The 19,759-nt window shown below is 45.0% G+C and overlaps 2 protein-coding genes across 2 annotated transcripts in view; both read right to left on the bottom strand.

Annotated features, from left to right (window-relative positions):
- Positions 1-807: 807 nt before the first annotated feature.
- CPLX3 (complexin 3) lies at positions 808-11,255 on the bottom strand. The gene is made up of 3 exons (XM_001365616.3): positions 10,799-11,255; positions 5,039-5,126; positions 808-3,208 (listed from the first exon to the last, which is right to left on the bottom strand). Exons 1-3 carry the CDS (start codon positions 10,960-10,962, stop codon positions 2,984-2,986), a joined length of 477 nt encoding a protein of 158 aa, XP_001365653.1. The 5' UTR covers positions 10,963-11,255; the 3' UTR covers positions 808-2,983.
- A 3,495-nt stretch (positions 11,256-14,750) lies between these two features.
- Positions 14,751-19,759, bottom strand: part of LMAN1L (lectin, mannose binding 1 like) — a 42,754-nt gene continuing 37,745 nt past the window's right edge. Inside the window, exons 11-13 of the mRNA XM_056815320.1 lie at positions 19,115-19,247; positions 17,493-17,617; positions 14,751-14,826 (exon numbers count right to left, since the gene is read on the bottom strand). Of these exons, the coding sequence (XP_056671298.1) occupies positions 14,751-14,826; positions 17,493-17,617; positions 19,115-19,247 (334 nt within the window). The remainder of the gene's footprint in view (positions 14,827-17,492; positions 17,618-19,114; positions 19,248-19,759) is intronic.

The raw sequence follows: 19,759 nt of genomic DNA, 5'->3' as shown, positions 1-19,759 counted from the left end.
TGGTACAAAGCAGAGGTTCTTTGGTGCTTTTTGTTTGATCATAGGGGGGCTTCTTCAGGTCTTCACATCTTCCTGGCAACCTCTCCCTCTATATTACAGATAAGGGCACCCAAAGAGGAGAAGCCCAAGATCACACAGCAAATTAGTGATAATCCTAAAACTAGATTATTTTATAGGTAAAAGGGGTGAAGTGGCTTGCTCAGAGACACACAGCTAGGAAGTCCTTGAGGTCAAATTTGAACCCAGGACCTCCCATCTCTAGACCTGGCTCTCTAGCCACTGAACCACCTACCTGCCCTTCTTAGTATCAATTCTGATGGAGGAGGTGGCAATGGCTAGGTATAGGAGGGTAAGTGACTTGCCCAGGTCTTCTTAGTACTGGGCTCTTTACCCTCTAGAAGGCTGCCTTTCCTGGGTCTACTAAAGGGGATGGAGGTGGAATAGTCATTGTAATTGTACTGGGGAAGAAGGGGAGGAAGTAGGACCAAATTAGAATCCAGCACAGTGTTTGGTACATAGTGCTTTAAAATTATTTTATCCATCTCCTCAGAGGAACTACCTTTCCTTAGGAGGACACTTATAAAGGAAGGCTGACTACATCCTCAGCCAGTCCTGTCTTCTGGGAACCCAGGACTGGGATTGGACTGAAATGGACTCCTGGAGTTTTTATGCGGTCACTTCCTCAGAAACATCCTGTGTGTGTCCAGGAAAACTCTTCTGAGGGCAGAACTTTGGGGCTGAATCTACTGAGGAGCAAGTGGGTGGCATGGGGGCAATCTGTTAGAATTCAAGAAAAGAGTCATGTGGTTCAGGCTGAGACTTTATTCTTCACCAAACTAAGATAGCTGAGTTTTAAGTTATAAAATCAAAAAAGTCTCTACTGGAGAAAAGGAAGACAAAAGGATGACACTGTTCAGCCAGGGAGAACAGAACCCAACTCATCTCAATTCAAGACACTCAACATGACCTTGCCCCTATACCCAAGAAACCACACAAAATTTGGTTTTGAGACCCCTGACTGGGGGCTAGAAAAACCTAGATTTTTAGGGTCTTCTGGGAAGAAGTCTGGTCCTAAAGCTTGGTTGGAGAGGGAAATCCTTTCTTTGCTTGCTCTGAAACCCCAGTTGCATCACCTGAAAAGTGGGAAAGATAAGGAATAGTCTTTACCCTCGCCCAGTGGGTTTGGGGAGGCAAGGTGAATTAAGTCTTAGTGTGAATGTGCTTTGAGAGCTCTAGAAGGAAGGGAAGATCCTGGTGAGACTGGACAACATTTGGCAATGTACATGTGTGTATGTGACTCAGAGAAGGCTGAGGACGCCCAGTGAACTTCTGTGATGGGAGTCCTAACACACTTTTATGGGGCTCCCATTAGCTAACCATCCTTCCTGTTCCACAATAACATCAAACAAGAAAAACAGAGAGGCCAGGAAACCCTAGGCCAGTGATGGTGAACCTTTTAGAGACAGAGTTCTGGGCCTCACCCCCACTCCCTGAGACCAAGTGCAATGCCCCCAAGCTGGGTATGCCCCGCCTCCCCTTATTCCTAGGGAGAGGGAGGAAAAGTTCCCATTGGGCTGCTAGGAAGAGGAGGAGGAGGAGGAGGAAGGGTAGGTGAAATGAGGAATATCCTCAGTGAGTGTATAGAGGGGGAGGGGAGTGGCTTGAGCACTCCCCTCTCCTCCAACTCTGCCACCTGTACCCATCCATCTTACCCACTGTGCACTCCCATTGTGCTGCTGGGCAAAGGGGAGAGTGAAGTGAAAAAATGCCATCAGGCATGGTAGAAAGGGGGAGGGGGCCTCTCCATCTGAGTCCCTCTGCCTTTCTAGTAATGAACACTTGGGGTGGAGGGTGGGGAGGGAGGGTTGCCAAGTGTCCACAGAGAGCTCTGTGTGTGCCATCTTTGACACCTGTGCCATAGGCTCACCATCGCTGCCCTAGGCTAAGAAAAAGGAGCACATCAGCCCAGGACTTTCAAAGGGTTCAGACAGTAAACCTATCAAGTATTTCTGGGATTTATAGTGTAAAGTTCTTGACTCATTTGAGTGGTTCCTGTAAGGTGGGATTGGAGGTGGGAAGGAAGGCACACCAGCTGGTATGTGCCCTGAATGAAGGAGAATTTGGGGGACCTTGTTCAGAGAAGGGAGGGATCAGTACAGACTGGGACAGTCAGATCAAGCTTTCTAGAGGAAGGGAGACGTGAATTGGACCTTGAAGAATGGAGTAGAATCCCTCCTATTTTCAAGGCACAGAGCAAGGGGGATGAAATGTGCAGAGATGTGTAGCAATAACAGGGAAAGAACCCAGGGGTCCTGAATCCCAGACCAGGACCACTCCTCCCCCACTGTTCTTTTTGGCTCCATGCCCCAAGGTAGGAGTCTCTGTGCCAATGTTTGTCCTCCTGACGCGTACAGTGGCCTCTGAGTGCTCAGGTCTGTGGGTCAACATGATAATGTATGTCTTAGCCTCTGTGTATTAGGGTGTTGTATTTGGTTTTGTGCTTGGGGTTGTGTATTTAGATATGTGTCTGTATAGGTCAGTGGAGCTCTATGTTTGCAGATGTGCGTGTGTTTGAAGGATGGGTTGGGTGAAGTGCCAAGTATAGAGATACCAACTTCCTGTTCCCGCTCCTCAAATGTCAGCCCCATACCTGTCTGGGGAGGAGGGCTCTGCTGCCAGGGCAGTCCCATGCCCTAGATAAGGGTGGCAGGGGTGAGGGGGGCTGGGGACCAGAAGGCAGGCTCCGAGCTAGGATGGAGGAGGACCCTGGGGAAGTCAGGACTCAGAAACAGAATGTGGGTCACCAGGAGGGGAGCCCTCCCTGCACCCTAGGGGACTGAGACCGTTCTACAGCTACCTTCCCTGCCAGCTGGGTCTCCCATCATCCAGCCATCCCTGCCCTCTGCGCCCCATCCCCACACATCACACTGAGGCAGGGTAGGCCAGGCTGACAGCGCTGGGGGGCTGAGGAAGGGGATGAGGGTCACATGACATGGCACTTTTCAGCTGACTGCTTCAGTTCTCCCAGAGTAGCCTGTGCCTTGTCCTTGATGGAGCTGAGGTCCAGGTTGGGGATGCTGGCCAGCTGCCCAATGACCGAAGCCTTCTCCTCCTCCTCCTCATTGTCCTCTTCAATCATCTTGGCCAGCTCCTTGGGCAACTCCACATCCCCCCCAGCCATCTGGATCTGGTTGTCATCTGTCTCGTTCTGTTGGGAAGAGATGGGTGAGGAGGGGGCAGGGCCAAGGAGAAGGGGTTGGTGATGGAAGCAGGAACTCAAGAGGAGAGTCAATAGAACTCTGTGCCAGGAGCCAGGGGCCAGAGGCTGGGGATATTCTCCTGGTCTTGCCCTGGGTAAGAATTCTCTCCTTCACTCAAAACTCACCTCCAGTCCCACTTCTGAAGGCTCTGCTCACCACTCCAGCTCCTCCCCTCTCACCCCACCTCTGACTGCATTTCTAGAGGGTTTTAAAGTTTGTGAAGCATTTTACAAGTATTATCTTGTAGGCTTCTCACGACAATCTCGCGATAAAGTAAGCGTTTTGATTATTTCCCATTTTACAGACGACGAAACTGAGGAATACAAGAAGTTTTAAGTGACTTGCCCAGGTGCACATACCCCAGGTGTCTGGGGTAGGGCTTGAACTTAGTTCTTCCTGACTCCAGGTCCAACAATCTATCCCTCCTCTCCACTATCCGTCTACATGACAGCTGCCTTTGACACAATAAGTTGTAACCCCCTCCCCCACATTTGGCCCCTCTCATTCTGCTCTCCCAATGACCTTCTTCCCAACTTTGAATCTGATTTTCCAAATGAGATAGTAATTCCTTGAGGGCAGGGACTGTGCCAACTCATCCCATCTCCTCTAAAGAGTCAGTGCAGTGGGCAGCTGGGTGGCTCAGTGGAGTGAGAGCCAGGTCCGGAGATGAGAGGTCCTGGGTTCAAATGTGCCCTCATACACTTCCCAGCTGTGTGACCCTAGGCAAGTCACTTCACCCCCATTGCTTAGCCCTTATAACACTCTTCTGCCTTGGAACCAACACCTAGTATTGATTCTAAGATGGAAGGTAAGGGTTTAAAAGAAAAAGTCAGTGCAGAGCTGGGCACATAGCAGCTGCTAAGCAAATATTTTGCTGATTGATCCTACTTCAGTTTTCCTTTCTAGACAATGGGTATGCCACGATGGACTTACTTAGTACCTACTGACATTATTTTTTGTCTTAGTGCAAAGGGCCAGGCCAGATTAGAAGCAGACTCATTGAAAACTATGTACTGAGCCCTCCATGGAGCCCTTAGAACACACAGATATGTAGATCTCAAAGAACTTCACTTCCTTTTTCATGCTGAGGCTGGAAGGCTCTCAGACTAGTAGGACCAGGTAGAGGGAGCAGCAAGGGGGTGTGTATCCTCGAGGGACACCATGAAAAGAGCTGGGATCAGGATACCCGAGTTTGCTCTTTAAAGCTACAAGACCTTGGACAAATAATTTTCCCTGGCTGAGTTTTTGTTTGCTCACAATCAAGTCCTTTAAGCACTAATATTCTTTAAGATTTTGGGAAGGGCAGGAGATACAATTTCTTCCCCAATGGAAGGGGGGTAGAAGGGAACTGAGCTTCTGAATAATTGGGATCTGGCTTCCTGGGAATGATCTAGAATAAGAGATAGGATGAGGTGGATGAATGAATGGGATAAGCCAGGGAACAATCTCTGTCCATCAGAGGTTTTATTCTCCTTAAAATTCTTCATCCATTCAACAAATGTTAATGATGTCCTGCATGCCCAGCCCTGGACTATGCTGAGGAGGAGACAGGAGAAGGACAACAGGGTTGTTCACAGTCCTGAGAGAACTCATCGTTTCCAACTCCAGCTCTTCATTTTTAATGTGGGCAACCAGAGAATGACTTGGAGGGGAAGCCATCCCAGGAGGTACTCTAGTCAGTCTATGGACCTATGCCCCAACATCTATTCCAGGAGGGAGATTCAGAATAAAGGAGGAAGGGCAAGAAGAAGAGGGGAGGTGGGAGGTAGGCAGCTCACCTTGGGCAGACGGTACTTGTCTCGGAAGTGGCTGCGCAGGGTGGCTCTTTCTGCCTTCCTTTGTGTGAACTGGGCATCCCGTTCCATTCTGTAAATCAGAGGACCAGGAGTCAGATTGGGTGGGATTAATCAGGGGTTAGTTAGCCTCATGTGAAGGGTTGAAAGACTGGAAGATCTCAGAGGAGATTTACTCTGAAGGGCCATGGACTTCCTTTTCTCTACTATGGGGATTCTTGGGGTTTGTGAACATTAAAAAAATCACTTGATAACTATATTCCAATATTATTGGTTTCCTTGATAGTCTTACATAGTTTATTTTACATCTTTAAAACCATTATTCTGAGAAGAGGTCCACAGGTTTCACCAGATTACTCAAAAAGCTTAAAAGTTTCTGCTTTGCCAGATTTTAAGCTCCTTGAGGGCAGGAACTGCTTTATTTCAATTTTGCAGAACTCTTCCTCTGATGCCTTCTTTGGTTGGGAGGGGACCCTAGGCCCTCCAAAGTTATATTTCCAAAAGGAAAGCCTTCTTTGGGAATGGGTCTGGCAACAATACTGAGTCTGCTGTCTCAGGAACATCCTTGCTAACTATATTGTTCTTGTCTGTCATTTTCAGTCATGTTTGACTTTCCATGCCATCATTTGGAGTTTTCTTGGCAGAGATACAGGAAGGGTTTGCCATTTCCTTTTCCAGCTCATTTTACATATGAGGAGACTGAGGCAAATAAGGTTCAGTGGCTTGCCCAGGGTCACACAGCTAATAAGTAACTGAGGCCTCATTGGAACTTGGGAAATCCAGGCCTGGCGCTCTAGGTGCCCTTGCTAACTATGGAGAGGGTCGTTATCAATAGCTGGTCCACATGGTGATGAATTCTTTGGCCCCATAAAATCATGAAATGAAGGAAAATATAAAATGGCCTTTAATCTGGCCCAGATCTCATGGATGAAACAAAGCTAAAGGTTGCTAAGAATAATCATTTCTTTCTTGTTGTTCAGTCATTGTTCATTGTGTTCAAATCTTTATGACCCTGTTTGGGGTTTTCTTGGCAAAGATGCTAGAGTAGTTTGCCAGTTCCTTTCTCCAGCTCTTTTGACAGATGAGGAAACTGTGGCAAACAGGTTATGTTACTTGTTCAGGGTCACATAGCTAGTAAATGTCTGACACCACATTTGAACTCAGGAAGATGAGTCTTCCTGACTCCAGGCCTGGCACACCACCCACTGCACCACCTAATCATCTATAAATTGCTATTTAATTAGTAGTAGTTTTAATGTAGAGATTCTTAACCTAAGATGGGTGAATAAAAAAAAATTCTTTGACAACTATATTTCTATATTGTAGTTGATTTCCTTAATCCCTTGTGTTTTATTGTATATATTTCAAAATACTATGAGAAGAGGTTGATAGGCTTCACCAGATTGTAAAGGGGGTCGATGACATGATAAAGATTAAAAAAAACTTAGCCTAATGCAAGATATTGATCCCCAGATCAGCAAGTTGGTATAATGCTGGAGAGATTGAATACAGCCATGTTGATATGAAGAAGCCATAGTTTAAATGGAAGGACCAAAAGGAAGGTCTCCTCAGACTGGCAAATGAAAGGATTGGTTGCATTGTACACAAAAAAGGCAAGAAGAAACTCCATTTGGGCCATCTCTCTTTGTAGTATTCATGATGAACACAAGAAGAAAGACTGCCATGGAGATGATTATAGTTCGTGCACCAAAATCTGTTTTATAATGATGAAAAAGGAGAGGAATTTGTGAGATCTTCCAAACTAAACATATAACTTGATACTTCATGGCTTAAACAGGAAGATAGGGCAAAGGAGAGAATGACAAAAATGTACTGGAAAATATGGTTTGAGATTAAGAAGTGGAAGAGGTCCAAGGTCCATAGGCACAGATTATTCAAAAGCCTTGCAATTGCATCATTATTTCTTCAAGAAGCTTCTTAGGAGGTTCTGGGCATAAGAGGCAGCAAACAACATCACAAAAATGAAATAGACTCTATCTTAATGGGCAGAAAAGAGCTGGTTTCTGTTGTGAGAGTCATTTAATTATCAATTCTCGATGTGCAGTAAAACCAGTGGAACCAGAAAAGGTCAAAATCAACTCCAAATTAGAAGAAAAGCTAAATAGAAGAAGATGTTATGTACCATTATAATAGCTCCAACTAGATCTAGTTAAGCAAGCTGTTGACTCAGAAAATTGGGAAATAGATACAAAATAAAGGCATTGGCTGATTATCATAATTTCTTAGGGAAGTTTAACCAATACAATGTTAATAATGAAGAGGACAAAAGAACCCAGAAACTGCACCAGCCACATAATATTTGCCCTCCTTTAAATGGAGAAACATAGTAACCAACTGCAACACAAGTTTGGAATACAAACTCATTTGTAAAACACAAAAAAGGAGAGGGGTAAGAATGGAGAGAGAATACTGCTTCACAAAACAGCAAAAAAAAATAGTGGAAAAGAAAACAAATTTTCAGAAAATTTAGGAGACTTAACTGAGCTAGATAACACTGAGAATTTATAGATAAAACTAGACAACAAATAGATGTAAAGTGGAACAGATCTGCTGTTTTTACAGTAATATATTCTTATTAATGATAGCAGGACTTTCATATTTGAACTCCCTACACTGTGTGTAGTAAGTGAGGAAATGGAAATGATGAGATTGGGTAGAGCAGGTAGACCTGAACAAGTCTATCAAAAGAAGTCTATGTTGGAGGAGACACAATTTTAAAGATGCTTGAGAATAGGTTTTCAAGATGTCTCCAAGAAGGAAATATTTTTTTAAAAATGGAGAATATCACTCATAGCCATATTATCCCTTTAAAAGGTGATGATCTACTTTCTCATTCTTAGAAAATCTTTATTAGAAAGGTCTACACATGTCAAGGGTATGTTTAATGAAAATATAAGACAGGTTTCATACTTTTATAGAACATTTTGCATAGATTATATTTTCACAGTTACTCAGTTGACTAAGCATTTGACTTTTCAAACCAAGATGTGGTTTTAAAGTTTCTCCTTCCAAGATATGTTTCCCATGTATATGTTAAGGTCATCTAAGAATCCTTGATAGATGCAACTATAACTTTATTCAGTGATTTTCTAGTTATCAATAATATGTGAAGAATGTTAGCCAGAAAGGTACTTGCCAAAATTGTCTGCCATTGGCTTAGAAGATATTCTGTTGAGTCTGAATGGGAAAGGAATTCTCTGGAGATGGAGAGATTCTCTATAGATAGTGAGATCTCCAGATGCTCATGTTTATGGATGACATCTTGCTAATTGCATCAAGCCTCTGAAGACTTTTTTTTTAACCCTTTACCTTCTGTCTTAGAATCAATACTGGGTATTGGTTCTAAGGCAGAAGAGTGGTAAGGGCTGGGCAATGGGGGTTAAGTGACTGGCCCAGGGTCACACAGGTAGGAAGTGTCTGAGGCCAGACTTGAACCCAGGACCTCCCATCTCTAGGCCTGACTCCGAATCCACTGAGCTGCCTAGTTGCCCCCTGAAGGCAACTTTTTTAATGAGATCCATAGCTACTCAAAAGAGATCAACCTAGCAATTCACACAGGAAGAATCAAATGGATGAAGAATGATTATTATTGTCCAAATGATGACATGCAACTGGATGGTGAACCCATTGAGTTAGTCTGTTTGTCTGTCACGTATCTATGTATCTATCTATTTATATTGGAGAGGGACTTCCTTTGGAAAGGAATAATGAGCTGATTTCAAAAGTGAATAGGATTGAATTGGGAAATTACACAGTACTTTCCATGATCCCAAACTGATTTCTTCCAACAAAACTCACCTTTTTTTTTCCCAACATCAATCAATGTTCTCCCTGTGGTGCTACAAATTAGAGTGGAACATTATGATCTGTGATGAATCAAAATTGCAGGGGAACCAAAGGGTAATGGAAAGACATATGATGAGTGTAAATATGCTCTAGCTTATTGCTAATGATGACTCTCATGTAAATCAACAAATTAGAGTAAGGAAAAAACCCACTTGTCTTCAGAATCAAAAGACCTAGGATCAAATTCTGACCATGCCACTTTCTATCTGTGTGATTCTAGGCAAGTCACTTCATTTCGTTAGGCCTTTGCTTCCTCCTCTACAAAATGAACAGGCTGGATTAAATGAATGTCAAAGTCCCTTCCAGTTCTCAATCTAGAATTCTTTTATTCTATAAGTGATCTAAAAGATATGGGCAAGGATGCACATGATCACTAAAGGAGGGTGGCCATTCATGTCTAAGAAGTAAGGGATAACAGATGGGCATCCTGAGTAATGCACCAGCATCCACAAAACATGAAGAGATCTAGAGGAAGGCTCCAGCATTTTGGGGAGATCCTCTGTGGAGGGTGTTTGGAAGGACATGAATAAGAACAGCACAGGATGAGAAGGCTTGGATAGCTTGAAATCTGCACCAGTGCGGTATGTGCCCACACAGATGACATCATAGATCTATAGAAACGTGAAAATAGCCCCACTGGGTAGCACACCACACTTCACATAACAGGTGCTTAATAAATGTTTGTTGAATTCCATTGTGATGGCAGATGGGTGCAGAAGAAAAATTTCAGAATTTGGAGTCAGAGGAGCTGGGTTGTACCCTAGTAATTGGTAGTTTCCTTCCTCTCTGACCTTGGAAAAATCACTTTTTGCCTTCAAGCCTCAGTTTCCACATTTTTAAATGCAAGAACTAGACCAGAGGAGTCTCCTGAAGCCCTTCCAATCCTAAGTCTTGTAGTTCTATGAGTAGGTGAGCAAGAGGCTGGTTTACTAAAGAAGGTGAAAGGCATGTTTTTTAGGGCAAGTGAGAAGAGAGGGCTTACAGGGCAAGATTCTGTTATTTCTAGCCTTCTTCCCTTGGATGTCTCTCTCAGCTTCATCATGGTCATCATTCCCCTTTTCAGGGGAAGAAAGGTAGGTGTGTGTGTGTGTGTGTGTGTGTGTGTGTGTGTGTGTGTGTGTGTGTAACGGAGAAGCAAGGGAATGGTGCTTCTCCAGAAGCTTTTACCTCTCACTCCTCACCTCACTAGAAGCTCATACCACCTTTTCCCTACAAGGTCTTTTAGAGCATTAGCTAGGAACAAAAGTGTCTGTGCAACTCAGTCTTGTCTCTCTTCTGGTCCTTTTTGTGCCTGTCTGTCTAGTCTTTCCATCTCTGCTGGTCTGTGTGTGTGTGTGTGTGTGTGTGTGTGTGTGTGTGTGTGTGTGTGTGTGTGTAGATCTCTATCAGTCTCCATTGTCCCCAGTGCTCACCCAGGTCCTGAGCCCCCAGTTTCAGAGATCCTGCTGGGGCACCCAACCCACTAGGGGTAAGAATCGGATTAAAGGATTATGTGTTTCATCAGAAATACATTAGGGACCTCCTGGTTCCCCCTCCCCTCACATCCTTTGCTGGCTCCAGAGTTTTCCTTGATGCTTCCGCACACGCAAACTCTCAGTAGCCCAAATTCTCCAGTTCTTCCAAGAGGGGCTGAGGTTAGGGACAGGTTGGAACTGACTCCTGGAGTCTTGGGGTGACTCATATTGAGGGGGGGCACATTCCTTTCTGGAAACTCATTCCATCCTAGGGAATGGGGGAAAGGGATATATTCTTCCAATGGTGGTTGGGGTAGGAAGAGGGAGCTGCCCTGAAGGTAGGCAAGCCAGGCGTCCTGGGGAGGGGGAAGTGCTATGGACACACAGAAGGGAATAAAGCCCAGAAGGAGATTCCCCTACTCACTTCTCCTCCACCAGTTGCTTCTGATATTCCTCATACTCCTCCCGGGTCATGCCTTGAGCTTCAGCCGCCGATTTGTCCCCTTCACCCTTTTCATCGCCGCCCCCCAAACCCCCGGCGAGGCTCTTCAGCTGGCCTCCCACCATAGTTTTCACCATGAACGCCATAGCTCTCCCCTATCCAGGAATGGGTGACGGCAGGGAATCTTGGAGGAGAGAAGACTCCGGAGAAAGGAGAGATCGGTTCAACCCTCCAGCCCTCAGAGCGACTTTCTCCCGTTCTTGCTTATCAGGCTGTAGAGAGTTTCAGCACTATGTCCCCTGTGGACAGCTCCAACCCCGGGCTAGACGCGAGCCCCCAAGGTGGAGTTGGGCATCGCCTGCTACCGAGTTTGGCCGGCAGTGTCGGATTCAGCCCCTCCCTTCAGTCCTCAAACCTATCCCTCAGCCTTCTCCAGTTCTTTAAAGAGGGATGAGGGGGCGTTCACTGGACTGACGCGACCAGACCACATGTTCTCTTCCCCCGACACTACCCCTCCTTCATCAAGGGAGTTAAATGACAGCGGATTAAGGGCTGCGATGAGGTTTCGAATGGTCTAGTCGCCTGGAAGGAGAGTCTCTGACCTGAGGAAAGAACCCTAGATTTGGGATCGGGAACTGATTTAGAATCCTGGTTCAGCAACCAATGTGACTTTGGGCAATTATTTCACCTTTAAGGGACTCACATCTCTGCTATTGAGTAGGAGGGTTAATTCCCCCATTGACTATAGGGAGGGGTATGAGGGGAAGCAGAGAGAGGAAGGCAAGTGGAGCTGAGATAAGGGTCCTTTAGTTGAGATTTGCTTAGGTCAAAGTTCAGTCCAGAGCCTAGACTCTAACTCAGCTCAGAGTTTACAGCCCAGCCTAGAGGTCACCATCCAGTGCCCATTCCAGAGTCCAGCCTGAAATCCAGAATCCAAATCACAGAGCTCACAGATCAGACCAAAGGCCAACCTAGAGCTTCCAGCCAAGAACATAAGTTCAACCAATCAAGAGTCCACAGCCCAAATGCCATAAACTTTGAAACGTCAATTCAAATGATGCTAAGTTGTCTTGATTCCCTGGGTGGGTTAATGAGCTTCCCTCTCTTTCCCCAATATTGAAAACACTTTGTCTGCAGCTCTCACTCACTTATCATCCACTATATTGTATCATAGCTGTACATGTGCCATATGACTAGAAGCTTCACAAATGAGGACAAAGACTACATCTTATATAAACTTGAAAGTCTTCCTCCTTCTGCCTAGAACAGTGCTCTGCATACAGTAAATGCTTACTAAGGCTGTATTGAATCAAATGCCCAAGCAAGAGACCAGCCCATGGTCCTTATCCAAAAGCTAAAGCTTCACCCAGCCCAGTCTAGATAGGAGTCTTTCAGAAAATGCAATCAATGGGGGAAGGAACAGAGCTCACAGATCCAACCTAACCCAGCCCAGTGTTTGTTAACTCTGAAACTCTCTTCTCTCATTATCCCTAACCCTTTAGAAAACAGTGGTGATTGGCAGGAACCTCACAGGGTAGCAAAGAGAATATGAAACAGGATCAGTAACAAGAAGCATCATGAAGACCCAGTTGTCATCCTAGTCACCAACATGGTTCCCACCAGTCCACTTCTCCATCAGCTGCTCTACAAAGGGTTATTACTTTTGAGGACTCCACTTCCTCCTGATTATCCCAGATCTGCCCTTCCAGCCCTCTAGAACCCTACCAACATCTGGCTATAGAGATGATGGCATAGCAGGAAATAGGGATTGGACCATAAGGGATTATGGATAAACAGTGAAAAGGACTTTCTTCGAGGTCCCAAACACTAGAACCAGTCAGAGGAAAGTGGTCACTTTTTTATGTTAATATAGATTTAGGCATTTCCCTTTCTTCCTTCCTTCCTCCTCATTTTACAGATGAGGAAATTGAGGAAGTTGTCACTTGCCCAAAGTCAGCAAATAAATAGCAGAGACTGATTTAAATCCAGATCCTCTGGGGACAGACATCATGCTATTGTTACTATATAGTGCTGGGCTTTATTAGAAAGCTTAAGGATAATAAAAATTCTCTTTCTACCAGGATGTTTGTTTGGGATGGTCAATGTTGGTATCACACTGTAGCCTCAGGGTCACAACTCTCTCTTCTATTAACAGTTGATAAACTTTTCAAGAAATGCATTGTAGGAAGGGTTATTCCAGTCTTTCTTGTGAAGTGTTGGTTGTGACAAAACAAAAATGTATCAAGGCAGCTAGGTGGCTCAGTGGGTGGAGTGCCAGGTTTGGAGTCAGGAAACCCTGGGTTCAAATTTGACTTCAGACATCTCTCAGCTGTATGACCCTGGACAAGTCACTTAATGGTATTTGCCACCTTCTTGCCCTTCTGTTTTAGAATTGTTCTTGGGGCTGACAGTAAGGATTTTTTAAAAGTATCACCACACTTTTAAAAAAGCAAAAACGTATCAGATGTGTCTAAGATAATGGCTGTGCACTGATATTAGAAGGTGAATTGATAAAAAGACAAATATATTCCCAAGAGAAACATCCCAGGAATCAGGAAGTTAGGGTTCTAATCAAGTATTTCTATTTAGTCTATGCATGAGCTGGATAACCTTGACTGTGGATAAGTCACTTCTCCCTCTGGATCTCAAATATTCTCCAATAAAATGGGTGAAATAATCCCTTCCCTTTCTGTGTGTTGGGGTACAGTGGAGGTCAATTGAGACAAAAAAGGTTGGTAAGGCAGAAAGACTGTGGGAAAGACTGTTGCCTTGTGACCTTGCTTGTGACTTTGTGCATATTGCTCTTTATTTGAAGAGCTATATGTAGTGGAGAGATCTGGAGTCAGAGGACCTCAGTTCAAATCCCAGCCCTGTCACTTACTATTTATGTGACCATGAGCAAGACATTTATCTTTCGGAACATAGTTACCCAAACTATAAAATGAGAAGGTTGGATTAGATGACCCCAAGCTCCTTTCCAGCTCTCAATGATCTTATGTGATAGTCATATCAATATAGTCTTTGGACTTTGGTTTCCTCATCCATAAAATGGGATTAAAAATCTCTTTCCTGGGGGCAGCTGGGTGGCTCAGTAGATTGAGAGCCCGGCCTAGAGATGGGAGGTTCTGGGTTCAAATTTGGCCTTGGACACTTCCTAGCTGTGTGACCCTGAGCAAGTCACTTGACCCCCATTGCCTAGCCCTTACCATTCTTCTGCCTTAGAACCAGTATACAGTATTGATTCTAAGACAGAAGGTAAGGGTTTTTAAAAAAACCAAACCTCTTTCCTGGATACTGTTCAAGATTCCTTCAAAGATCAACTAAAATAAGGCATGTGAAAGTGTTTTGTAAATTTGAAGCCACAGTGCACAAACTGGCTACTCTTATTTATTATTCTTTAATGGGTTGGAGAAGACTCAGAGGACTGCAGCTCTGGTCTATGTCCTCTCCTGGGTTGGTCATTTCTGTTCATTTGGGAGGGTCATGACTTGCAGGAATTTCCTGGGTCCCCCCCTTAAGCAGAGCTGTCAATCCCGCCATTTCTCCATCCTTCCAAGGGTCTCGGGAGTCAAATGCACAGAACAGACTATTTTTCTGGAAAGTCATTCTCCCCCATCCCTCTCTGCCCATCTTTCTTATGGTTAATGGCCTCAGGGTCACAAATGGCAAGGCAGCAACTGAGAGATAGTGGCAGCCTTCAGGGATAATCAGACCTCAGCAAGGAAGATGTTATAGGAAAGAAGGGTGGTGGATGGAGGAGAGGCAAAGGAAGAAGAAAAAAACCCACCAGATGCTTTTAATGTAGCAGAGGGATCATCCTGAATTAGTCTTCCAAGGAAACATGCCCAGGAAGGAAACAATAAGGAGACAGAACATATTGAAAGGGAAAGCTCGAGTGTACCTAGCCAAATGGGAGACTTTTTTGCATGTTTGGCTAAAGTGGGGAGTTTAGGGGCATGTTCTTGGAGCGAGGTCCTGTCTTGGCACTCTCGTGATGCTCTCGAACAGTTCTTTGGAGCCAAGGGCCAAGGCAAGGGAACTCTTAGAGAAGCAGTCCCTGAGGCTCCTGTTTGCCTCCCACCTGTGAACAAGGAGGACACACAAAATGAGAAGTTACCCAGTGATCTCTAAGCTTTCCTCCGTCTGGATCTATGAAGCCACAGTCCATCCTCCACGTGGCACAGACATCCCTACCCCAGGGGACAATTCCAATTCCATTCCACTCTCCTATTCAGAAAGCTACAGCTACTTCTTATCATCTACCAGGCCAATCCACCCCACCCCCAAGAATGACATTCAAGGCCCTTGCCCAAGCTGACCCATCTTGTTTTTCACCCTAACATGCATTCTAGCATCACACTGTGGAAGGAACAGAGGGGCCTCACTTTCCTTGGTCCACAAAATGCTTAGCTCTTCTTCTGTGTCTTTGATTCTAGAATGCCTGGAATGCTGCCTTTTCTCAACCCTTTCAAATCCTACCCATATCTTTCAAGGCCCAGCTTATGTCCTACCCCCTCCATGATTTCCTCATTTTTATATCAATCTTTACAATTGACAAAAGAGCTTCCTTCACAACAACAGTATAAGGTAGGTAGTACAAATATTATTATTCCCATTGTACAGATGAGGAAACTGAGGTCCAGAGAGGTAAATCACTTACAAACTCATTCTTGCCCAAAGAATGCTCCCCAAATTGGGAGGAAGCCTATTCAGGATCAGCCTCTGAGAAGCTAGGTTCAGAGGAAGGAAATCTGAATGAAATGGAGACTGAAGACTGTGCCACTGGTTTAAGGAACTGGGGATGTTGAGCCTGGGGGCCAGAAGATTTAAGGGCTTCTTGAAGGAACAGATCTTTATCTGGTCTTGGAAGTTAATGAGATCTGGATTTGAATCCTTCCTCAGAGGCTTCCTAGATATACAACCCTTGACAAGCAACAGAACCTCACCAAGTCTGAGTTTTCTCATCATTAAGACGGGAGAAATAGTAGCACGTCCATCAGAGAGGGTGGCGACCACGAAAGAAGATTCTATATATCTCACTTTGCAAACCTTAAGGCACCATTTCCACATTAGCTATTAGTACTGTAGGCTCACTGATTTCAAATATTTGAGGGCTATCCTTCAGAAGAGAATTGTTTTTCCCAGCCCCAGAGGGCAAAGCTAGGTAGTGAGTGAAAGTGGCAGAGAAGCAGATTTCAGCTCTTTAGAAGGTGATCCTTTCAAGTGGTTAGAGCTGTAGCTAGGTCTCACTTCATGGGAATGCTGACATATATTTGTGCTCACATATATTTGAATTCTCGCTATTTGAAGTAAGAAATCTGGAAAATAATGGGCATTAGTCTTGGTCCAGTGGAAATATAGCAGTACTCATTTGAATAATATGAACACTTCTTGGGCATTCCTTATTTGACCTACAAGGGTCGAAGATGTATCCTAAGCCAAAATGGGTGGGTAATAGAGTTCTTTGTTACTAGAATTGTGGTTGGGGTTTTTAAATCCTTACCTTCTGTCTTGGTATCAATTCTAAGTCAGAAGGGAGGCAAGGGCTAGGCAATTGGGGTTAAGTGACCTGTCCAGGGTCACACAGCCAGGAAATGTCTCAGTCACTAGGGTTTTCAAGTGAAGATGTGATGACTGCATGCCTGGGGGATTTAGGAGGGGAGATACCTGCTTCAGTTGTGAGTTGGTGAGAACTCCAAGGTCCTTTTCAATTCTGAGAATCTGGATTCTATGAACCTATTTGCTAAGCAGTGAGCACCCCAAATGGTCAGGTATGCCAAGATCAGGAGGGTGCAGATTCTGGTGTCCACTCACCCTGCGGTCTAACCATAGTGTTACAATCTTCCCCTCTACCTCCCCCCAACCCCATTCGATAAACTTCAATGCCTTCTGGTATATTTTACCTTCAGGATCAAATATAAATCCTCTGTTTAACAATCAAATAGAATATTTGCAAAATGCTAACCACAGTGCCTGGCATGGGGTCAGTGCTTAATAAATGCTTGTTCCTTCCCCTTCACAGCATGACTCAGTCCTATCTTTCCAGTTTTCTTGACTTTATTTCCCCCACATGTTCTGAAATTTAGTGACACTGGCCTCCTTGTTGGCCTCCTTTTATTTTATCTCTGGACTCTGGCATTTTATTGGCTTGTTCCCATGCCTGAAACACTCTCCCTCCTCATTGGTGTCTCTTGGTTTCTCTGGCTTTCTTCAAGTCCCAGCCAAAATCTCACCTTTTACTAGGAGCTTTTCTTGCTCCCCCTTTAATGTCAGGGCTTTCCCCCTCAAACTATCCCCCAATTTATCCTGTCTATAGTTTGTTGGTGCATAATCATCTTCATGTTGTTGCCTCCATTAGACTGTGAGCTTCTGAAGAGCAAGGACTGTCTTTTGCCTTTCTTCTTATCCCTAGGATTAAGAGCCTGGCACATAGTAGGCATTTTATAAATTCCTGCTGACTAACTGTATTGGAAAGTGCATTGAGAGAATTAGGAGAAATATGCCTAAATTGTTCTTGAGCTTGGGTATGTTACTGTCTGGGTCTCAGTATCTCCATCTGTACAATTGATCCTAATTCCTTGCCTGTCTTCAGAAGGATTTTTTTTTGAGGATTCCAGGAACTTTGGCTTCCTGAAGTAGAATGTGCTATATAGAAAGAGGGGCTATTATCACCCACCTGAAGAGCAGACAATAAAAGGCACATCCAGTTTGGATCAGGAGAAAGAGCAGAAAGATGCCCTGGGAGAGGCATAGGACCCTCTGAGGCCCAGCAGGGGGATAGGAGGCCTTGGCTGCATGTTTCTGTAGGGGGAGAATTTGAAGATTTATTCTCAGCTCCTCATTCAAAGTCTGGATGTAGGGCTTGAGAGAGGATCTTATTAGAAGTAGATCTTTGCTGCGGATAGGCCCCAGCATTGCCTGTTCTCTTCTAACCTTAAAACTAAGGCAAGTTCAATCTCTTTCCAAAAACTTTGCCTCTATAGAGTGATAGTGAGTGACAAAAAGCTCCCTGTCAGTCCCCAGTGTCAATGGAAGAAGCAGGGCTTCAAGATCTGAACAGCTGAGAAAAGATTGGGAGTCTCAGGATATGAAGGAGAAGAGAAAGAGAAGAGAAAAGGGAAGCTGGAAAGGAAAGTGGAGAGGAAGGCAACTGAACAGAGACAGAAAGAAATGGAGGGAGGGAGGGAGAGGGGAGGGAGGGAGAGAGAGAGAGAGAGAGAGAGAGAGAGAGAGAGAGAGAGAGAGAGAGAGAGAGAGAGAGAGAGAGAGAGAGAGAGACCTGGAAAGATAGAAAGAGAAAGAGGAGAGAGAGAGAGAGAGAGAAAGAGAGAGAAAGAGAGAGAGAGAGAGAGAGAGAGAGAGAGAGAGAGAGAGAGAGAGAGAGAGAGAGAGAGAGAGAGAGAGAGAGATACCTGGAGAGATAGAAAGAGAAAGAGGAGAGAGAGAAAGAGAAAGAGGGAAGGGGTGGAGGGAGAGGAGGGAGAAAGAGAGAAAGCAGGAGAGCAATGGATAGGGACAGAAAGAAAGAAAGAGGAGGGAGAGAGAGATGGAGAGAGAGAAAAAGAAAGAGGAGAGAGATGGAGAGCAAGAAGGGATGGGGAGGGAGAAAAAGTAGGAGAGCAATGTATAGGAAGACAGAAAGAGAAAGAAAGAAAGAAAGAGGATGAAGAGAGAGAAAGAAGGAGGAGGTAGAGAGAGAAAGAAAGAGGGAGGGAGAGAGGGAGAAGGAGGAAGGGAGACAGGAGAATGAAGAGAGTGGGGAGATAGCTAGATAGAGGATTATGAGAGAGGGAATCAGAGGCATATGGAGAGAGAGGAGGGAGAGGAAAAAATAGGGAGAGGAAGAGATAGACAGACGGAAGAATCTCCTGAGATGAGGAAAGTATCCAAAGATGTGGAAAAGATCCCCAGACTCTACAGAGAAAAGGTTAACAGAGATTGAGGGTGAAAAGCAGAAAAAACACTGTGCATACATTCAAAAATAGGTTAAGACTGGGGAGAAAGAAACACAAGGGCAAATAAATGAAGTCAGAAAGAGATACAGATGCACACGAACACAGGGGACGTAGATAGACAGGAATAAATATATATGCACATGTACATCTAAAAGCAGGAAGAAAGATGGTCCCAGAAAGGAAAGGGGCCAGAGGAGGTTGGATCTAGGCATAAACGAACCCTCCACCTTTCCTCTTGGAGAATTTGAGTGAAGGAATTCTAAGCAAGGAAGTTAGGGAAGGGGAAGTGAAATTCCATCCCAGCCCCCCCCCCCAACACCCCCCACCCCCTACCTGGCCTCACCGGCAGGTGGAGCAAACTTTCCACATCTCTTTGCATCAGGGTTAAGGTCTGATGCAATTCTTGGAAGTGATGTTCTGTGCCCACAGGCAGGTAGAAAGCCTCAGCCTTGGAGGTCATGCGGGCAGCAGCAGCCCTGTATCCCAGTGGAGACAAGAAAGGAAGGGAGGCAGAGCCCATGGCTGTCTTTGCTTACTTACTCCAGCCCCTTGTCTCCCCGGCCACTACCCTCCCAACAGAGCCTCTGCAGAGAATGGGAGCCCCATGGGTGGAGAGAGCTTCAGGGAAGGGGAGGAGGGGGCTTCATCTTTATATCTCAGGTTCTCAGCCTTACTGGTCCCCAGCCCTGGAATTGCAGATGAGCCAGAAGGGGATCATCTTGTAGCCCAACTTCCTCCTTTCACAGAGAAGGAAGCTGACGTCCAGGGAAAGCAAGTTACTTGTCTTTGGTCAATGGTGGAACAGGCCAAATCTCTGACTCCATGGTTTCCATTATTATATTTAGGGTCATAGGATCATAATTGTAGACTTGGGAGGGGCCTTAGAGTTCATCAATCCAAACCTCTTATTTTACAGATTAGGAAACTGAGGCCCAGGGAGAAGTGATTTATCCAAGGTCACAAAGCAATAAGTAGGAGGGCAGAGATT

The sequence above is a fragment of the Monodelphis domestica genome, chromosome 1, assembly GCF_027887165.1.
Source record: "Monodelphis domestica isolate mMonDom1 chromosome 1, mMonDom1.pri, whole genome shotgun sequence".
In the NCBI taxonomy this organism is placed as follows: Eukaryota; Metazoa; Chordata; class Mammalia; order Didelphimorphia; family Didelphidae; genus Monodelphis; species Monodelphis domestica.
The sequence above is the reverse complement of the archived record's forward strand: the minus strand, read 5'-3'. Positions and strand labels throughout refer to the sequence as shown.